At 34.0% G+C, this 17,589-nt stretch overlaps 1 protein-coding gene across 7 annotated transcripts in view; it reads right to left on the reverse strand.

Annotated features, from left to right (window-relative positions):
* Positions 1-15,145, reverse strand: part of LOC134848555 (muscleblind-like protein 3) — a 68,468-nt gene extending 53,323 nt beyond the window's left edge. Inside the window, exons 1-3 of one of the 7 annotated variants that reach the window (XM_063866066.1) lie at positions 15,075-15,145; positions 1,837-2,581; positions 323-451 (exon numbers count right to left, since the gene is read on the reverse strand). In XM_063866066.1, the coding sequence (XP_063722136.1) occupies positions 323-451; positions 1,837-1,956 (249 nt within the window). In that variant the 5' untranslated portion in view covers positions 1,957-2,581; positions 15,075-15,145. Of the gene's footprint in view, positions 1-322; positions 452-1,836; positions 2,582-2,942; positions 3,058-6,368; positions 7,247-13,134; positions 13,358-14,167; positions 14,715-15,074 lie in introns of those variants that run through there. The other 6 variants (XM_063866067.1, XM_063866061.1, XM_063866068.1 and 3 more) reach the window with 6 other exon arrangements.
* Positions 15,146-17,589: the final 2,444 nt, after the last annotated feature.

A 17,589-nucleotide genomic window follows, 5' to 3' on the forward strand; every position in this document is an offset into this window, starting at 1 on the left:
CGCCAAAAATAAACAATGTTAATTAAGACAACCAACGAGGAAAAAGACCAAAATACGAGCTGATCAGCTCCTCACAGAGAAACGCTGATGTTATACTAGCCGAGATTTACATGCAATTTTTTAAGAAAATTTTCTAGGCAATGTTGCCCCATATCCTCAAAAAACGAACAAGGATCACGGTGGGTCTCGAACCACCGACCTTTTGATTGAAAGGCAAAGATTTCGCCGCCTCAACAATGCAGACGAAGGGACTGACCTGGTTCTAAAGCAGTAGCTTCTAAAAAAACAGAAAGCGGAACATTAGGAAGAACTGGTGACTGACCTTGAAGGCGTCGAAGCATACGGTGACTTTTCCGTTCTGAATGTCGACATTAGAGGAGGGGTGAGCATATTTGCACTCTGTGTTGTCCCGCTTGCACGACTGACGCAGGAACTCACGACACACCTCCACCTTGAATACATCAACAATTTGAAAACGGGAGGGTACTCTTTTTCTATACTCGGTTCAATTGTCATTTAGACTTAAGCGTTGGGTCATTGTTCCGAACATAGAAAATGGGGAGGAATTTTGGATTCGGGTGAGTTTAATTTTTTTTACTTTTTGTTTCCACACAGAATCAAGTGCCACAAATAATCATCTGACTGGACATTTTAAAATTTTGAAAAAGTTTTCTTTGTGTCGAGAAAAACCGGTTTGAAATTTTTGATTTTGTCGTAATTCGAGCGAATAAAACAAGCGAGCATGCTTACAACAGCTTAATTAGGACAAATTTAAACTTTAAGTCCCACAAACTTAACTTTAAGCAACTTAAATTAATTTTGGAAAACATTCTGGGAACCAAAAACTTCAAAAAACTGGAAAATTTTAGGCAAAAAAAGTTGAAACAAAATTTTTGAAATCTTCTGATTTTTGATTAGTTCTGTTTTCTAGTAAATTTTCTAAAAAACGCTTGTGTCTTATTTGCCTGTATTTACTATGAATATCAAATATGCCTTAAATATAGTTTTACATCAGACTTTTTTTATCACCCCACGCAGAAAAACTAATTAGATAAAAAAAGCATTATCAAAAATTTGAAATAAAATTCGTTTTGAAATACAAACAAGGATAGACGGTTACTTGTGTCACCAGTCTTATTTTTTTTTCAAATTAGTGTCGTTTTTTTTTGTATGGTGTGATAATAAAATCTGGACGACAAAATAGAAATAAGGCAGACGTGACAATCATAGTCAAATAGAACAATTGGAAAACAGTTTTAATAGCGAAATGGCTAGAAAAACCAAAAAAAAAAATCGTAAAAACAATTTTAAAAAAATTCAAAATATTGAAGTTTTTGATTAGCAAAATGACACTAATAATCCAAAAACTAACTTTACTTGAGCAAACTAGGTTTTAACGCTTAATTTGAGCTTAAATAAGCTTTTGTAAGCCTGCACGTTAACCTTTTTAGCTCGAAATTAGACCGAAAAATCAAAAATTTTAAACCGGTTTTTCTCGACACTGGGATAATTAATTTTTAGAGTCGTTCGAACCACGACTGAAAGGGCTTTAATATGATATATCACTCGACCCATTACGATAATTTTATTGTGGTACCTGATTTTGCGTGGAAAGCAAAAAGAAAAAACTAAACCACACCCGAATACAAAGTTCTGCACGTTTTTCAAATGTTCGGAACAAAAAAGTTCTATTAGTAGAAATTCATGAATTATGAAAATTTCTCTCCCGTTTGAAGACAGCATGAAAAACTATGGGGTTTATTAGATATTCAAGTTTTAGAGAAAATACAAGACAATACGAGAAACTTGAACTGCAGAAGAAGCTTAATAGTTTACCTGTAGCCACGTGGGATCTCTAGCCAAGGTGCCCCCTGTCGAGTTTGGGGGAGGAGGAGGGGCCAGATGTAGGTGGGGGTTAGTAGCGGCCAGGGCAGCAATGTTTCCGATGAAGGACATTTTCTGCTGCTAGTTAAATTCCTGGAATTGGTGACTTCTAATAAATAAAATTCCAGAAACAAGAAATAAATGTAATTTGAAATAAAAACTCCAAATTGCAAAATATATTGTTATAAACTATGAATAGTATACAACGGCTTGTAAAAGAACTCTTATGAAAGAATGATAGAAATCAAAGTCGTTTTTTTTTTCAAAATAAGATTCTATACCATTATACGGTCAAGTATCCAAAAGTTTGAAATAACGGTAAAGCTTTGAAATAAGTTACAAAAGCGCCCATAATTCGATGAAAAGGTAAAAACAGTCAATCAAATTGCAGCTAACTAAGACAAACCAGGAGATATATTTTTCCTTTTTGCGTTAGAAAAAAAGACAAATTATGTTTTTCAATTAACGTAGGGATGAAGCGTTCCTCAGCATATAAAAAGCTAGAAATCTCTGCGAATGTCCGGTTAAAAAAAGCGAGGTCTTTTGTATTCTGTAAGTTGGTCTCGATTGTTGAAATATGGCCTTTCTTTTATGGTTGACGAGAAACAAAAGTCGCTACTTTTCCCCTGCAAACTAAACGGCTTTCGTAGTTGATGCTAATCGTTACTTGTGTTTTTCTTTCAGAGGGGACCGCTATCTAAAACAAAAGAGCAAAAGTTAAGATAAAATTGGACCAAAAATATGTTGAACAAATTATAATAGAATTTGCGATCAATGTTGGTGGTATGAATAATTCAACTTGCTAGTAAGCAACATAACGTCTTATCATCGCTTTTAACTCAGTCGCAATTAGGCGAAAAGGAAACAAAAAAGAAGCATTTTTTTATCAAAGCATCGACTACAAGATAGAGTAAAAAGATGACAGGAATCGAAACTTGTCAATAAATGTTTTGAAAAAGAAGAGCGAAAATGAACAATGGGGCCAATTTGTTCATGGTAAACTATAAACTAGTACCTAAAATACCACAACACTCAAATGGCGCTTCCCATTTTCCAACCTTTTTCGATTCTCTTCAAAATGTCGCAGTATTTCTAGTAGTTTGAACAGTCAGAAAATACATTTATTTTTAAGTTGAGAAATTATATTTACTTTGAATCGTGAATTAATCTGCATGGCAAAAGACTTTGGAAATATTTGATGAAGCAAAAAAAACAAAGAAAATCTTATTTTCAAAAAAGTATTTTTGTAGCAGACAGCTGCTCATTTCATCTGCCAAGATGTCTCTGAAAAAGACATATATATGAAAGAAAAAAACCGGAAATTGGACCAACTTGTATTTAAAAGGACAAGAAACTAAAAACAATTTGTTAGGAAAAAAAACGAGGAAATTAACTTCAAACGAAAACGATAGACATTATGGTCACCAAAAAAATCATAGAGAACTGCAATTTGAATCAATCGTATCAAAAATACAGCTTAAGTTTTATTTGTTTCCTTTTTGTATGAAGCTTTATTTTGGATGGTTTTAAAACAGCAGGCTTTGGAGTCATTGACAAGGCAAATAATGCTTCTAATAGACTTAAAGTGATCACACTGATAAGAGGGACATCTATAATCCAAATCATAAAACAGTAATAGTTGTTCTTGAGATGGCACAGAAAGTTCCGTGCTGAAACTCGCTGTTTTACTTTATAATATATCTGACAATATAAAACAACTATTTAGCGATAAGTTTAACCGGTTTACTTTGCCTAGCATCAAACAAGTATGTTTCTTCTCAGAGAAAGACCAAAATTGTCGCAGTAAAAATGTAACACTTATACTGCTGTAAGCAATGTTTTAAAATCTTTTGCATTTTACCCCGCACCTGATAGTTCCGACCACCGAAGGTGAAAAGGAACTTTGGATAAACTTTTGGACCAGGAGAACAATCTCATCATAAACCAATCAATTAAGGGGGAGATTGTTTATTTGGTTACAGGTAACATTATTCAGCCAATTAGATTTCAGCATAGTACATCATGTTGGCCTTAGTGCATGAATTAATGATATATAATCGATAAGTTAGAATTAAGTTTTTGGTGTCGGATATCGAGCTGCTTTAAAAATGTTCAGTCCGAGAGCACTTATAAAACTGACGAAAAAATCAATCCATGGACCAAAGTTGTCGCACAACTCAGGTCTATAAATTGTTCAATTAAAAGTAACGTTTTTCAAACTAAGTTAGTTATTTAGTTATTCTAATAAAAGATCATACATGAAACCCTTATCAGAAAACAAATCATTTGCAAACAAGGTGCTTGATTTTGTCTAGAAATGACAAAATCCTATGTGGTCGGCAAAATTGTATAGACAGATGCGGATGGGAGCTTCGTACCACTTGCAATACCACCCAAATATAGAAACACAAAACGAACAAAAGAAAAAAAGTTGAAAAAACTAGGTCTACCAAAAACGTTTGTTTTCTCGATAAAAGATCAATCTAGGCAAGCATGCCTAGAAAGACATTTGAATATTAAGCACAAAGTCGAAGCGGAGCGTCGCACCAATTGCGATACCACATAGAACTGGCATTACAAGCTAGTCAGAAAAAATTGAAACCAGGTCAAAAAACCCAAATTACAAAAATTTAATTATCTTGAATCAATAATGTTCAATTTGAAGAAAACACGTCCAGCGATACAACCAAATAAAATTCAGAAACATTCACAGCGTGAGCAAATTCCAGTAGAACCAAAAATAAATGTTGTCAAGAAAAATTTTAAATTACTAAATCTATTCTGTGACTTTTATCTTTTTCGGCAATCCGGAGGGAAGCACAAAAACTGTGTTTCCCTTGACAGGACCCTAAATTTGGTCACTAATCTGATTAAATATAAACAGAAATTATTTGAGGCAACTTAAGTTTTTAAGCGAAACAAAAAAGTAAAAAGTCAAGGTAAGTAAAACTACAAATTGCGGGAATAAATCATTCAAAAACAGCAACTGCAAAAATTGCGTACAGTAAAAAAAGACTAAGATGCGGCAACTAACCCGAAAAAACGTTAGCATACAAGTAACAGGTCTACAATTATCTTTAAAACAATATATTACAAGTCCTGGCCAGATTTGAATAAAGGACCTTTGCGTACCAGGCACATTCGTTACCTCCAGGCTTAAGAGCCAGAAACGCTAAGAAAGTTGAATTCATTATGAAGCAAGGTACCACTAGAAGATGATCCAGTTCAGTCCTGTTAACAAATTTGGTTAAAACAAAAAGTCTAGTACCCGGTTGCAATACCCTTGCTATCTCCAACGGCAATAAAAGAATCATATGACTGCACTGTCCAATACCATCTATTATCAAAAACACACACTAATAATTCAAACTCAGTTTTACAAATTGACTATCTCAGAAAATATATCATTTGTTCTCTTTTAATTCAAATTTAACTTACGGAATTCCAAAATGCGAGTTTTTAATCTTAAATTAATTGATTGTTTTCAAGGAACTTACACCACGAGAAAACAAACTATCCAAATTTCGAAGCAATTCACTTTCATTAATTTTAAAAATTAGATTAACAAGGGCATAGCATTGAAAAGTATATCAGAAATCGCGGTATATGTTTACAAAAAACAAACTATTTTGAATAAAAGCAAAATTCATTTCTATGATTTTTCGAGGTAGGCTTTTTGTTAAATGAGACCATTCGTATTTTGTCATTTTTACTCATAAGTTTGCCGACACAAATAGTAAACCATAAAGATTGTGTTTTTTTTCTCCAAAAACTCCACTTTAGCTGACTGAAAATCAGTCAATTATATAAGCAAAATGTACGAAAATTTCAAATAGTCTTTAATTTTAATTTTAAATAAGACTCCATTTATCAAAGAACTTAAAGATCCGCTTTTGCCTTACTTCAAATTCAGCTAAACTAACTCGGTCTTAAATAGCCAATTTGAGAACGCAAACCCTGATATAGCCAATAGGTCTGTTGCAACATCATATATGGTTAAACTAAGCCACACGCAAGCTGATAGTATTGTCCCGTTAAAAATTTTATGCAGTGGAAAACATTTTTAAATGTTTCAAAGAAAACAAATTGATAAAGTGACTAGCTCTGATGAGTTCTTTGCTTTTTTAGGCTTGTTCTAAATAGAATTCTTATTTTCTTCTCGACGGTCCTATTCATTTTATTGAGAACACTGAAAATAAATACATTCCATTACCTTGTTTAAAATTTTTTCCGCAAAACTCAAAAATGCCGGTATGTCAAAATTTGAAAAATTAGATTTCAATAACGATCAAAATTGGAAAATTGCAAAAAAAATTGACAAAAATTGTTCCGACTTTTTTTTTACCTTTGTCAAGTCTGAAAAAAATTAGTATGCTTGCGATTGTCTGGATTTAGTCGTCAGAAGCTCTTTCTTTCACAATGAGGAAGTTGTTGGTAAAAAAAAAACGTTCGTTTCAAGAAGATCAGTCGTAAATATGACTTACGCTTTGTTTGTCGGCCAGAGTAGGCGTGATTTTAAACACCTTATACTTGATGGTTGGCGAAAATCAAGGTAACATTGGCTGTTTTACAAAAAGAATTTGCTATTTTCGTGACGTTGAAAACAAAGATTTTGTTTCAATTTGACAATTTGGCGACAAATTCAATCGAAATGAAACCTAATTAAGGGCAAATAATTTGCGGCAAAACAGGCCATTTGACAGACTGTATAAAAACAGGTAAAGGTGTCTGGAGTTAAGGGAGGCGTAAAAAAGAAGAGCGCACTTTCCAAGGTAATCACCTGGCCACAATTTCTTCTAACTTCAGACACCTGGACCAGATCTGAGTAAAGAGGGTATAAAATAAAATCGAGTTATAAAGAGAGATCTGGAAACAAGGTTTATCCGTCCAGGAACAAACGAAGTGGCCCAGTCGCAAAACAAGATTTACAAATCAGTTACAAAGATACCACAGCCTCAATTTGTTTAAAGTTCTGGCGAAACGGTTACTGGGGGACTATTTTATTATTTATGGACGGGCGATCTCCGTCTTTTTTTAGCCCTTCTGAGGCAATAAGTTAGTAAGTACAGTCCTAGTTAGTTAAACCACTACTTCAGCAGTCAGTTATATATAAATTAAATAAATCGACTTCAGTTTGGCGTTTATGTATGACTATTATGATTCAATTCAGAACTGGTTGTAAAGTAGCTTAGTTGAAACTAATACTAAACTAGTCCTATTTTGTGATTTTCTGACAAATAACTGCTCTATAGAAGATATCCTACTCTTGATTCTTGTTTGATTGTGCCGGCAGTAACTTCAAGTTTGTACAGGCTTAACTGATATGCAAAAGTTCTGAGCAAATTTAAGTCAAGAAAGAACCGAGAAAGGGGGCATTATTGAAGTGAAATGCGAAGAAAATCGACCAATCTAGATCGGAAATCTAGAAAACGGAAAGATCTAGACTGGTAGCCTCGTTTGGTACAACAAAACCAACTGCCCGAAATACTCAGTACACCCAACTGACCGAAATGGTTGCTAAAATCATCCGCTTAAGAAAAGAATCGAAACACATCACATTCAGATTCAGCGAAACTTAACTTTTCGACGGAATGACTTTGATAAAGAGGCTTTCGTTACTTTAATTATAAATTTGCTGTTTCCAATAAATTTGTTGTTATCGAGATATTTGTTTTTTTTTCTGCTCTCCACCTAAATGACTGGCTAATTGTTCCTCCATTATACCGATGCCTTAAGCTGAGAAAAACCCTGAGACCCAAGCAGTAGGGATTAAAAGAGTTTCCAGAGACCTCTCCTCTGTAGCAAATCTACAACATTTTGACCTCAGACATAGTTGAAGTCAGTTTCAGGCTTCATGACTACAATTTTATCGATTTATCTGAACCCTTGTTTAGGTTTATGAAGACTCGGGATTGATTTGCTACAGGGGCGCCCAGGGAGAGGCAGTTAAAGCTCATTAACTGATTAGAATGTGGGGGGCTACACTATTTGCCTCGTAACTGACAAAGTGGTAATTTTGTTTATGATGTCCAGGAAACAACTTAAACTTTCGAAATAGATTCAATGTCAGGTTTAAAGAAAGTTTCCGAGACGAAATTTTGCAACTATTTCTATACTTGATAGCAATTCTTTGAAAAAATAATTGACAAATGTGCACTTCGACAAATGCGATGGTAGCAGATTTTTGTTACATGCGATGGTAGCAGATTTTTGGTAGCAGAAAAACGAAAAAAAAAACGATCAAAATGTTTCAGTAGAAATCGGCCAAATTGCTTGTCGGCTAAAAACGTTTAATAAGGTATAGGACTGGTCAGTGATTTGTCTTAATCTGATTTCCTATTAGAGATTTCTACTGATTTGAACTCGGCCAAGCAAGTCCAAAGTTACTAATACTATTCAACTCTTGCTAATACCATTCAAGTAATAGCGAGGCTCCAGTTTGCAGTATAAACACTAACTTGGTAGAATTCATTCCATTAGAACTTCATATTATTCCTTTTGAGTCTTTATTTAGAGAAGTTTGAATGGCTCCAATTATTCGATTGAAATCTAACGGAGCGTTCTCGCTTCTTGGGTACTTTTATGAAGAAATTATGAAGGTCAAAACAATTATTACTAGACCTATGTATGGCGACCTACACATTTTAGATTAGATAGAAGCTCGGAAAAATCGAGATTTTCGAAGAAAGATTAGTCTTATGGGCTCAGTTATTAGTTGTTGGGACCTAGAGATAACAGGACCGAGGTTGAATCTTTAACTCAAACTAAAACAGATTACAGTGTGGTTGCCCAGCAGATTACAGATTCTAAGCAAAAACAGAAAAAATGGCCCTATTTTACCGAGAACTGAAAAAAAGTATTCAAATCTTCTGAAGAAACTAGCAAAAAAAAACATTTAACTTTGTGAGGAAAAAAGAAAACATTCATTTTCAAATGAGGCAAAAAATTCTACTTCAAAAACATATGATTTTGGCGAGGATAGACTGAACAAAACGTTCGACTAAAAAGTACCACTGGCTAGTTTGTTGTGCCGTTGGTACAGACCTCGCGACGCTGAAAAAGTTGGCATTGGAGAATATCGTTCAGAGCAATTGAGATCTTCAACACTAAATTGAGAAGCTTCAAAGACAAAATTTCCTTCATTCAAATGCAGACCTTTCCAACTAATTAGATTAAAATTACGAACTGACAAATTTACTAAAAATGAAAAACTGGATAATCGGCATCTCACTACTCTGCACAGTACAACTCGCCGGGGGGTGGGGGGATCGACAATTACCGGGGAAGTTAGACATTTTTTTGAGCAGAAATGGCGTTTTTAATTGCGGGGAAGAGGGGGGGGGGTTCAAAATTATCAGGGGGGTCACGCAAATTTGGATCAATGCTGATAATATAGAAAAAAGCCACAAACGTTCCTGAACTTAAAATTTGTCAGAAAATATCTGTTATTTAATCCAGGCGACCATTTTTTTGCGTGGAGAAAACAGTATTTTTTATTTGGAGCTCTCTAACAAGGCATATTTTTCTAAAAGTTTGGGTCAAAACAAAACTTTATGATAAAAAAATTCCCGTGGGGTCCATTCAGACTCCCCAAAAATTCGAGAGGTCAAAACTCTAGGGGGGGGGGGATGGTGGGGTCTATGACGAAGTCGATTTGTGTTGCGGGAGTTCCCGGCAATTTAGAAGTGCAGAGTATGTACATTAATTGTCTGAATAAGAAAATTTCAAAGCATGTTTTTTACATCCAAATCATTGATAAGAAATGCTTTGATTTGATATATCACTCGACATCATCTGACGTTTCTTTGCAGTGTCCGAATCAACACCTGCAAAATACTGCAAAAAACAATGCAGATTTAATCTGAAAAACGGAAATATCAGCTAGACAAGAAATTATCAGAACAAGTGTGCTATTATTTAGCCGAAAACTAACCTGATTAAAAACAAGTTTTCAACATTAAATGAATTCCAGTAACTGGTTTCATCATCAGAATGACATCGTCAGTATCGGGAGAGAAAAATTAATATTGAAGCACCTGTACACAAATGAATGAAATGTCTAAGAAGGCACTGAAAATGGAATAATGAAAAACGAGTTATGTGTGAAAAAGAAACATTTTAAATAAGCAATGATTTTCATGGCCATTATTCATGGCCAACTATTCATCTAATTTTTACGTATAAATCGTACAATTTTTCATTATTCCACATTCAATGAAGGAGGGAGCGCGCGCCAAAATGCGTTTTTTTTTACTAAAACCCTTCAAAATGTGCTCAAAACATCATTTTTTTCACCTGTGTTTTTTTCTTCAAAAAGTTGCCTGCGATGCATCAAATTTTGGCAAACTAGGGTTTTTTTCATAAATTTTTTAAAAAGCAAACACATACAAAAAACTACCAGGCTGGCACACTATACATAACATTACACATAACCGCCGTTTCGACCATTTTTTGCAACAAGAATTCAGTTAAAATAAAAACCACCAACTTTATGGTTTTTTCTTTTTGCGTTTAGACTTCTAAAATTGGACAGGATTGAGCGGGATCTGTACGGATCAAACACCACCAACCATCGATATTATGCATCTTAATGCTACGTATTATAGGCGAAAAACTCAAATCGACAGTTGAATTCAATCCAGAAGAAACAAAACGTCCAAAAAATCAAAAACGATGCTTTTAGCCAGAACCCGTAATTTCTGTGAATTATTATAAATTGTCGAATAACAAAAACAAAAATTATCTAAAAGAATCACAACAGCCAACAGACAAGTGTAAGCAGGCAATCAACTCAGGAAACTCGCAGATGTTTATAAATTTTTTTTTTCATAAAGCACTTTCTTTTCACGCCAATTTATCAGCGGAGAGTGCTATGTGCCTTTCATTCAGCAAATGATTTTGAAGTGAGCTTGAAAAAACACAAGTCAAACAACGAAAGATCAAACTTGAGAGTGAAGAACTTCAAGGACTTTTTCCGGATAAAAAAAAACACGACCGATACTTATTTGATAAATCACTTCGCTCAAAAACAATCGCTATATAAAAAACTTGTTTCCAAGTATTGTTAAAGTTAGTACATTTGAGAGGACGTCAAAATGCATTGAGCCTGTCAAGAATGCCTCAAGAGCAAAGTAAAATCATCAAGTTTTCTGTATAAGCATTTATAAGTTTAGTGGTAAAAAAGTGGTTCAAAAACCCATTTCCTTCATCAGTACAGTATTTTTTTTAATTCTACCTGTTTTCAAAAGTTACCAGATAAAATCACTTAAAATCCTATTGCTTAATATGTAAAGTTTCCGAAATTGAAGCGGCAATTTTTTCAATTCTTTTTCGTTTGACTGCATAAAATTTTCTCATTCTTGTAGTAGTTGCTCTAAGAAAACAAAATTAGTCCGTGAAAAACAAAAAAACCCGAACTTAAGCACAAAAAATTGTTAAATCGATCAGAGAAAAATAGCTAGTGAAAATTACAGTTTCATAAAAATAAGGAAAAAAAATTTTTTTTCGCGCAGTTTCGACAGTTACAAATGTAGAGCGTAATTCTTAACACTTCTTGGAAACTTATTCAGCTTAGATGGGGCAGTACAACTGTGCCGAATTACAAAAGTGCCGAAAATGAGATTTTTGTTCAACGTATATTTTGAATACTGTGTTTACTCATCCTAAATCACTGACAATAGTAAATATATCAGTGTTAGTGTATAGTTTCTGAAATGCTGTGGAGAATTTCAACAGAAACAGTTGAGAAAAAGCACCTTTCTCTGATTGTTGATTTCCTCCGTGTTCTCAGAAGTTAGTTAACTACACAAAATAGTTATTTCACTTAAATCTGGGGCCTGTTGACGAGTACTGTAGTTAGAAGCAGTGGCCGAGTGGGTAAGACACGCGTACTTTAATACCGTGGGCTCGAATCAGGCTTCAGCCATGATTGGAGGGATCTCAGTCTCATCCGCCTTCTCACGGTGAGACCGGCTGCAGCAAAATGGATGACATTTCTGGTGGGCAAAATGGAAGTGGGAGCTGGGTCGGGGGTTAACGTAATTTTTTTAAAAAAAAAACAAGAAATTTTATCAACACAGGAGCTACTTTGATAGAGTGGTCCCTCAAAAAAGCAACTATGATAGGTCCCGCATGAATTTCGCATGTTATAATTTTGAAAACTAGTTTGTTTATAAATTATTCGTTATGAAAATCTGGCGAAATGATGAGTCAGAAACCTTTTAAATTAAGAATTGTAATTACTATAATTTTTATATCAAGAAATATGCTCGCTTCAACTTATTATACGGTTTAACAACCAAAATTGAATTGGCTCATTTGTCATCAAAATTCGATTTTGGCATTTTTTTTTTGAATTTTCCACGTTAGTATATTGAGAGGAGGAACTTTAAACAAAGAAACTTAAAATTTGTTTGAAAATATACTGCGACATCTTTCCGAATGGCGAAATCATAATTGTTAAACATTTCAGAGACCTATGTGTCTTATTCGGACCTGGTTATTTTCAAGGGACCACTCTATCATAGTAGTACCTCGACACAGTTCAACACATTCTCAGTTGAACACATTTTCGTCACTGTTGAACCTTTTTTCAGTTTCGGCACTGTTGTACTTCGGCACTGTTGAACGCACCTACCTTGAATTATTGAAAAATCAATTCATTCATTAACATTCAGTCGGTTGCAAGCAGCAGAGCAATTTTCGGCATAATTTAGCCTAGTTTCAACGCCGATTTTGGCGGAAAAACTACGTTTTCCGCAACAAATGTGTATTTTTTGGCATTTGTCAGTTATCCGTAAGATTGTGAATAAAAACTGTACTTTACAAAAACGCGTTTGTGGACTTCCTCTTCTACAATATGTGTGACGGTCCAAAATACTTTCAAAGTTTGTTACTGAAGATTGGATATTCATATTCCAGAAGAAATAATTAATCACATTTTTCTCTGCCAAAATTTTCGCTACATGATATCGAGCAGTTGTTGTTTTTTTCTCATAAAACTGAAAGCCTTTGTACTTAAATTTCGGCACTACTGGTACTTTGGCACAAACTTTTAGACTTTCGGCCCATTTCGGCTGAGCCTAAAAACACGATTCCTGGTTCGAAGTCTTAATGTTCGTTTTAGCAAAAAACTTGCAGTGAAAAAGCAAAACAGTTGATTTAAAAAATCGCAAGTATTTTCTAGAGGATAAGTGACAATCGGGCTAATTTCAAATCGGGAAAACTTTATTTTCTTTTTTAAATGCTCACAATTTTTCAGTCCAATTCGTATGTGTGCCGTTCTGATCTGCGTCTGGCCGGTCAAATCTTCATAGTTCTTGGGATAAATATATCAACGATAATCTGATCACTAGTAATTAGATAATAAAATTTCTGCAAAAATTTGATGTCAGTGGCAAAGGAAGAAAAACAAAGAGTTTGAAAATGATTAAATTGAAATTGTTGTTAACTGGCGAGACAATAATAGTTATACTTTTAAAAGAAGTCCAGACTAAGCAATCATCACTGTTAGAACTGCTTGCAACAAAATGCGGTTTTCATTAAACATTATATATCGCATCAAGTTCCGTATGCACTACTGAAAAATAAGATAAAAGTAGATTTTTGAGCGCTAGTTTGTTCATTTGTTTTTACTATTTTTATAATCTAGAGGCCTAACTTTAATATCGTCAAGATAAAATAGTTTTACTACTTAGTTCTTTTTTAATCATTTGTCTGTCTGCTTTTGCCACTGAGCCGAGAACTTTATAGTCAATCAATTTTAGACAAAAAAACTGCATTTTCACTTTCTGTTATGTTGTTTTTATGGCTTCTAAGTACTCAAAAATCAATTTTTATGGTCTATTGTTATTTGTCTTGAATCAAAAACTAAGAAATGCGCAAAAAGACCATAATGAAAAGGTATGTACACCAAAAAAGTATTACTTACTTTTGTCTACTAATTATGATACGAATAATATGATAATATCTCAAGACAGTTATGCGTAGCAAAGAAAACAAAAATGAAAATCAATAAAAGAGTTTTTTCGACGACATTATTTGATAATTGATTTCATGGCTGAAATCTAGATTTTCAGAAACCATTGGCGATTAACTTGAGGTGTAAGTATGATAGTTGGGTCTCTAAAATTCGTTTGCTTAGCGATGATTTCGAGACGCAAAAAATTTCTTCAGGGAGCCATTTATTTTTAAGGAACCCAAATATCCAACGTGTTACCAACTTGGTTCAGCGTCGCAATTGTAATAAATTTGAAATAAAAGTTGAAACTTGGCATTGACTTACCTCGGCAGGAAAACTCTTTCAGCTGAAAATCTATGTTCATCAATAATATAAATATCGCTTTTTAGGTTGATGAGGAAAATTTAAAACTCTCAAAATACAATTGAATTTGAAATTCAATTTCAGTTCCAAAAGCAGTAAGCTGAAATCAAACCAAATTCATTCAAGAGCCAATTTTTTAATGCAGACAGAAGCTACACCGCAAAGAAATGAAAAATCAGACAGCCAAATAATACTAAAAAGCGAAGCTGCGGAAACAATACTAGCAAACTTTTTGTGAATAAAATTTCATTTGTTGTAAAGTTATCTCACAGTTTGGGAGCATTGTTTAAATATCCTCCGCATTTATTTCTTCAAGCCATTTTCATTTTTGCTGGTTTTGGATTTTTCAGCAAATTAAATTGGCGCTAACTTAGTAACTTTACCAGCCAATAGACCGTCTCAAAATAACAATACAACTCCATTTACGCTCCTTGGCTATTCATTTTCACAATTTTCACCCGATCAGCCCCGCTGAGTTAAAGGTACTTTAAGGTGCACAGGCGATTTACTAGCAATTGCGACACTTTGTTTTGGATTTTATTCGGTTGCTGACTTTTTTCAGCCAACAGCAAATTTGTCCGGTCTTTCATTAGTTGTTGCAAGCAGGAAACCACGGGGTGAACAAACAAAAAGACGAATTTATTCACTTTTATAGCGATCACTAAACTGCAGTAGAAATAAACAACCGGCCATCTTTTGCGGAAGTGATTGATTAATTATGAAATAACTTGATTTCCAATTTGCAGGTTTACATCTTGTTGTTAAACAAACATTCTGTGGTTCTACAAAAAGATCTTAAAAAATACAAGGGAAAAAGCTGAAAAGAAAAGATATGAAATGATGAAAAATAAAAATCTTGGTTACATACCAAGACCAGGTGATTGTGAGACACAACGCAGCATCCAGGCTTTTTCAACTCGTACTGAAACTGAACTGTACTGTTCCAGTTCTATACGATAAACACTCAAAGTCGAATTTGTTTTTCAAAAAAGCTACTCAAATTCAGCAAATTGTTGTCTGGTTTTGGTTGCAAAAATTTACTAAAATTCCCTAAACAATACAAGATTGTTTACAATTTGTTTGTCTTCAACTAATTGCCCCTTGATTTAAGCGTCACCTAATTAGCCATCGATAGGAAATGATGCCCGGCACTTCGGCACAAAACAGGCTAATAGCGGCACTTGAAAACCATCAGGAATATCAACAGCATGAAAAGTTCTTTCAAAATAATCAAGGGAAACAAATTTCGACTCAATCCAGATTTGACAATGATTGAATTCAAAAATTATATCAAATTATTTTTTAACAAAGAAGGCACTTGAAAATCGACATGCTTATTAAGCTGGATAGAAAAGTATGGATCTACTTAACAATCTCTCCCCCCCCCCGCCCTCTTTCAAGAAAGGGGGAGATTGTGAGGTAGATTACTTGCAGCGAATTTTTGACCACTCAGAATGCAGCAAAATTCGAGTTTACATACAACGCTCTAGTGCGAATTTCCTGTTTTTATTTACAGGGGTGGAGATTCTTTAGTAGATACAATAAGGGGGGGGGATTGTTCAGTAGATCCAAAAATGTAAGCAACACGGCAGCATCAGCAAGCAAACAATCTGTTGTGTTAGCAAGTTCTAAGAAAATCAAACTACATTAGCCACAACGTACATGTTATCGTGATTGCATAAAGCTGAGACAAAACTCAAACTTTCTTTTTTTTTGGCAAAGAACTATTAGCTTGCAGACAATGAACAATAATATTGGTATTCAACAATTTATATTATAATAAATAAATATTAATTTCATAATTATTAACTTCGATTTTTTTCTCCATCTAAAAAAGGGGGAGGTCTGCTCTTGTCCAATCCAGTTCCGGTCAATGTAACCTGACTTAGAAGTGAATGGGGTTTTCCTGCCCTATATATCTCTAAAAATTGAAATGTGTAGATTTGGGTAGTGAACTTCCACAAGGCGACACAGGTAGCAAAAGCATGCACCACAAAGACAAATAATAGTCAGCTGAAAAATTCATGCAAAAATAATGACTCACGACCAATCGAAACGGGAACCTATTTTTCAAACAGCCCATTACATTAAATTATACAAACAAGTGAAACTAATTTGAGTCTCGATAAAGTACAATGAAACAAGGATAGCCGATTACTGTGCAAGTAGCACAGAATGTTCCGACCACAGTCTTAAAAAATAGAAAAATGTTTTAAATCTCGTTTTTTTTCTGCATGTTGTGATAAAAATTCAGCACGAAAAATTAGAACTTAGGCATATTTGAGAGTCAAACTAAAAAAAAAGTCCATTGGAAAAAAATTTTGAAAAAATTTCCAAAATTTTTTCAACTTTTTTTCGGAATTTTTTTTAAATTTTTAAGTTTTTGATTCCAAAAAATTGCGCTAAAAAACTCCAAAAACTACCTTTAGTTGAGTAAACCTAAAATTTCACGGCTTCAATTAAGCTTAAATAAGCTTTTGCAATTACTAACTACTTTACTAATTAGCTCGAAATTATACCAAAAATCAAAAATTTCAAACAGGTTTTTCTCGACACTGTGAAAACTTTTTGAAAAATTTTTAACGTCGTTCGAATCACGACTGAAAGAACTTTAATATGATATACCACTCAACCCTGTTCGATGATTGTTCGTGGTAGTTGATTTTGCGTGGAAAACAAAAAGAAAAAACTAAAACACACCCGAATACAAAGTTGGTCGGATTTCAATGGTCGGATCAACAAGGAGAGCCTGTTGCTGTACGTTTTTGAATCAACCGTACAATCACTTCCTATCAATTTAACAGCGAGAAAATCGATTTTTCACAACACAACTTAAGAATAGAATAGTTATACCACATACGTGACTGTTTTAATTATCGAAACTTAATTAAAACATCAATTTAACTAACTTTGTAGCCAATCGAAATAAAAATTGTACAAAAAACCAAAATAATACAAATTGTGAAAAAGTATGAATTGCATATTTAATACAGAATTAATTTTCAGAAGTAATACATGCTTGGGTAGGACAACCTACAGTAGGTTACTAAGGGGGGAGATGGTACGGTTGATCCGAGTTTTTTAACCTTTTTTTTAGAAAACCTCAAATTAAAAATCGTTTTTTTTTTGCGTGTGAGATGAGACTATTGTACGACCGCGTGTACGTGTAACGTTAGTGAAATAGACATAATCGAGAACAGTTAAAATCGAAAAAGGAATATCATAAAAACACGAAAAAAAAATCGGCTATGAAGCAACCAAAACTAGTTTTCCGGGAGAAAATATAAGTTTTTGATTATCTAAATGGAAACGTTTATTCTCAGAGCTAGTTAACAGACCTACTCGCTCCAAATTAGATTAAACTCAAAAACTTGAAGTCGCTT

The sequence above is a fragment of the Symsagittifera roscoffensis genome, chromosome 6, assembly GCF_963678635.1.
Source record: "Symsagittifera roscoffensis chromosome 6, txSymRosc1.1, whole genome shotgun sequence".
Classification (NCBI taxonomy): Eukaryota; Metazoa; Xenacoelomorpha; order Acoela; family Convolutidae; genus Symsagittifera; species Symsagittifera roscoffensis.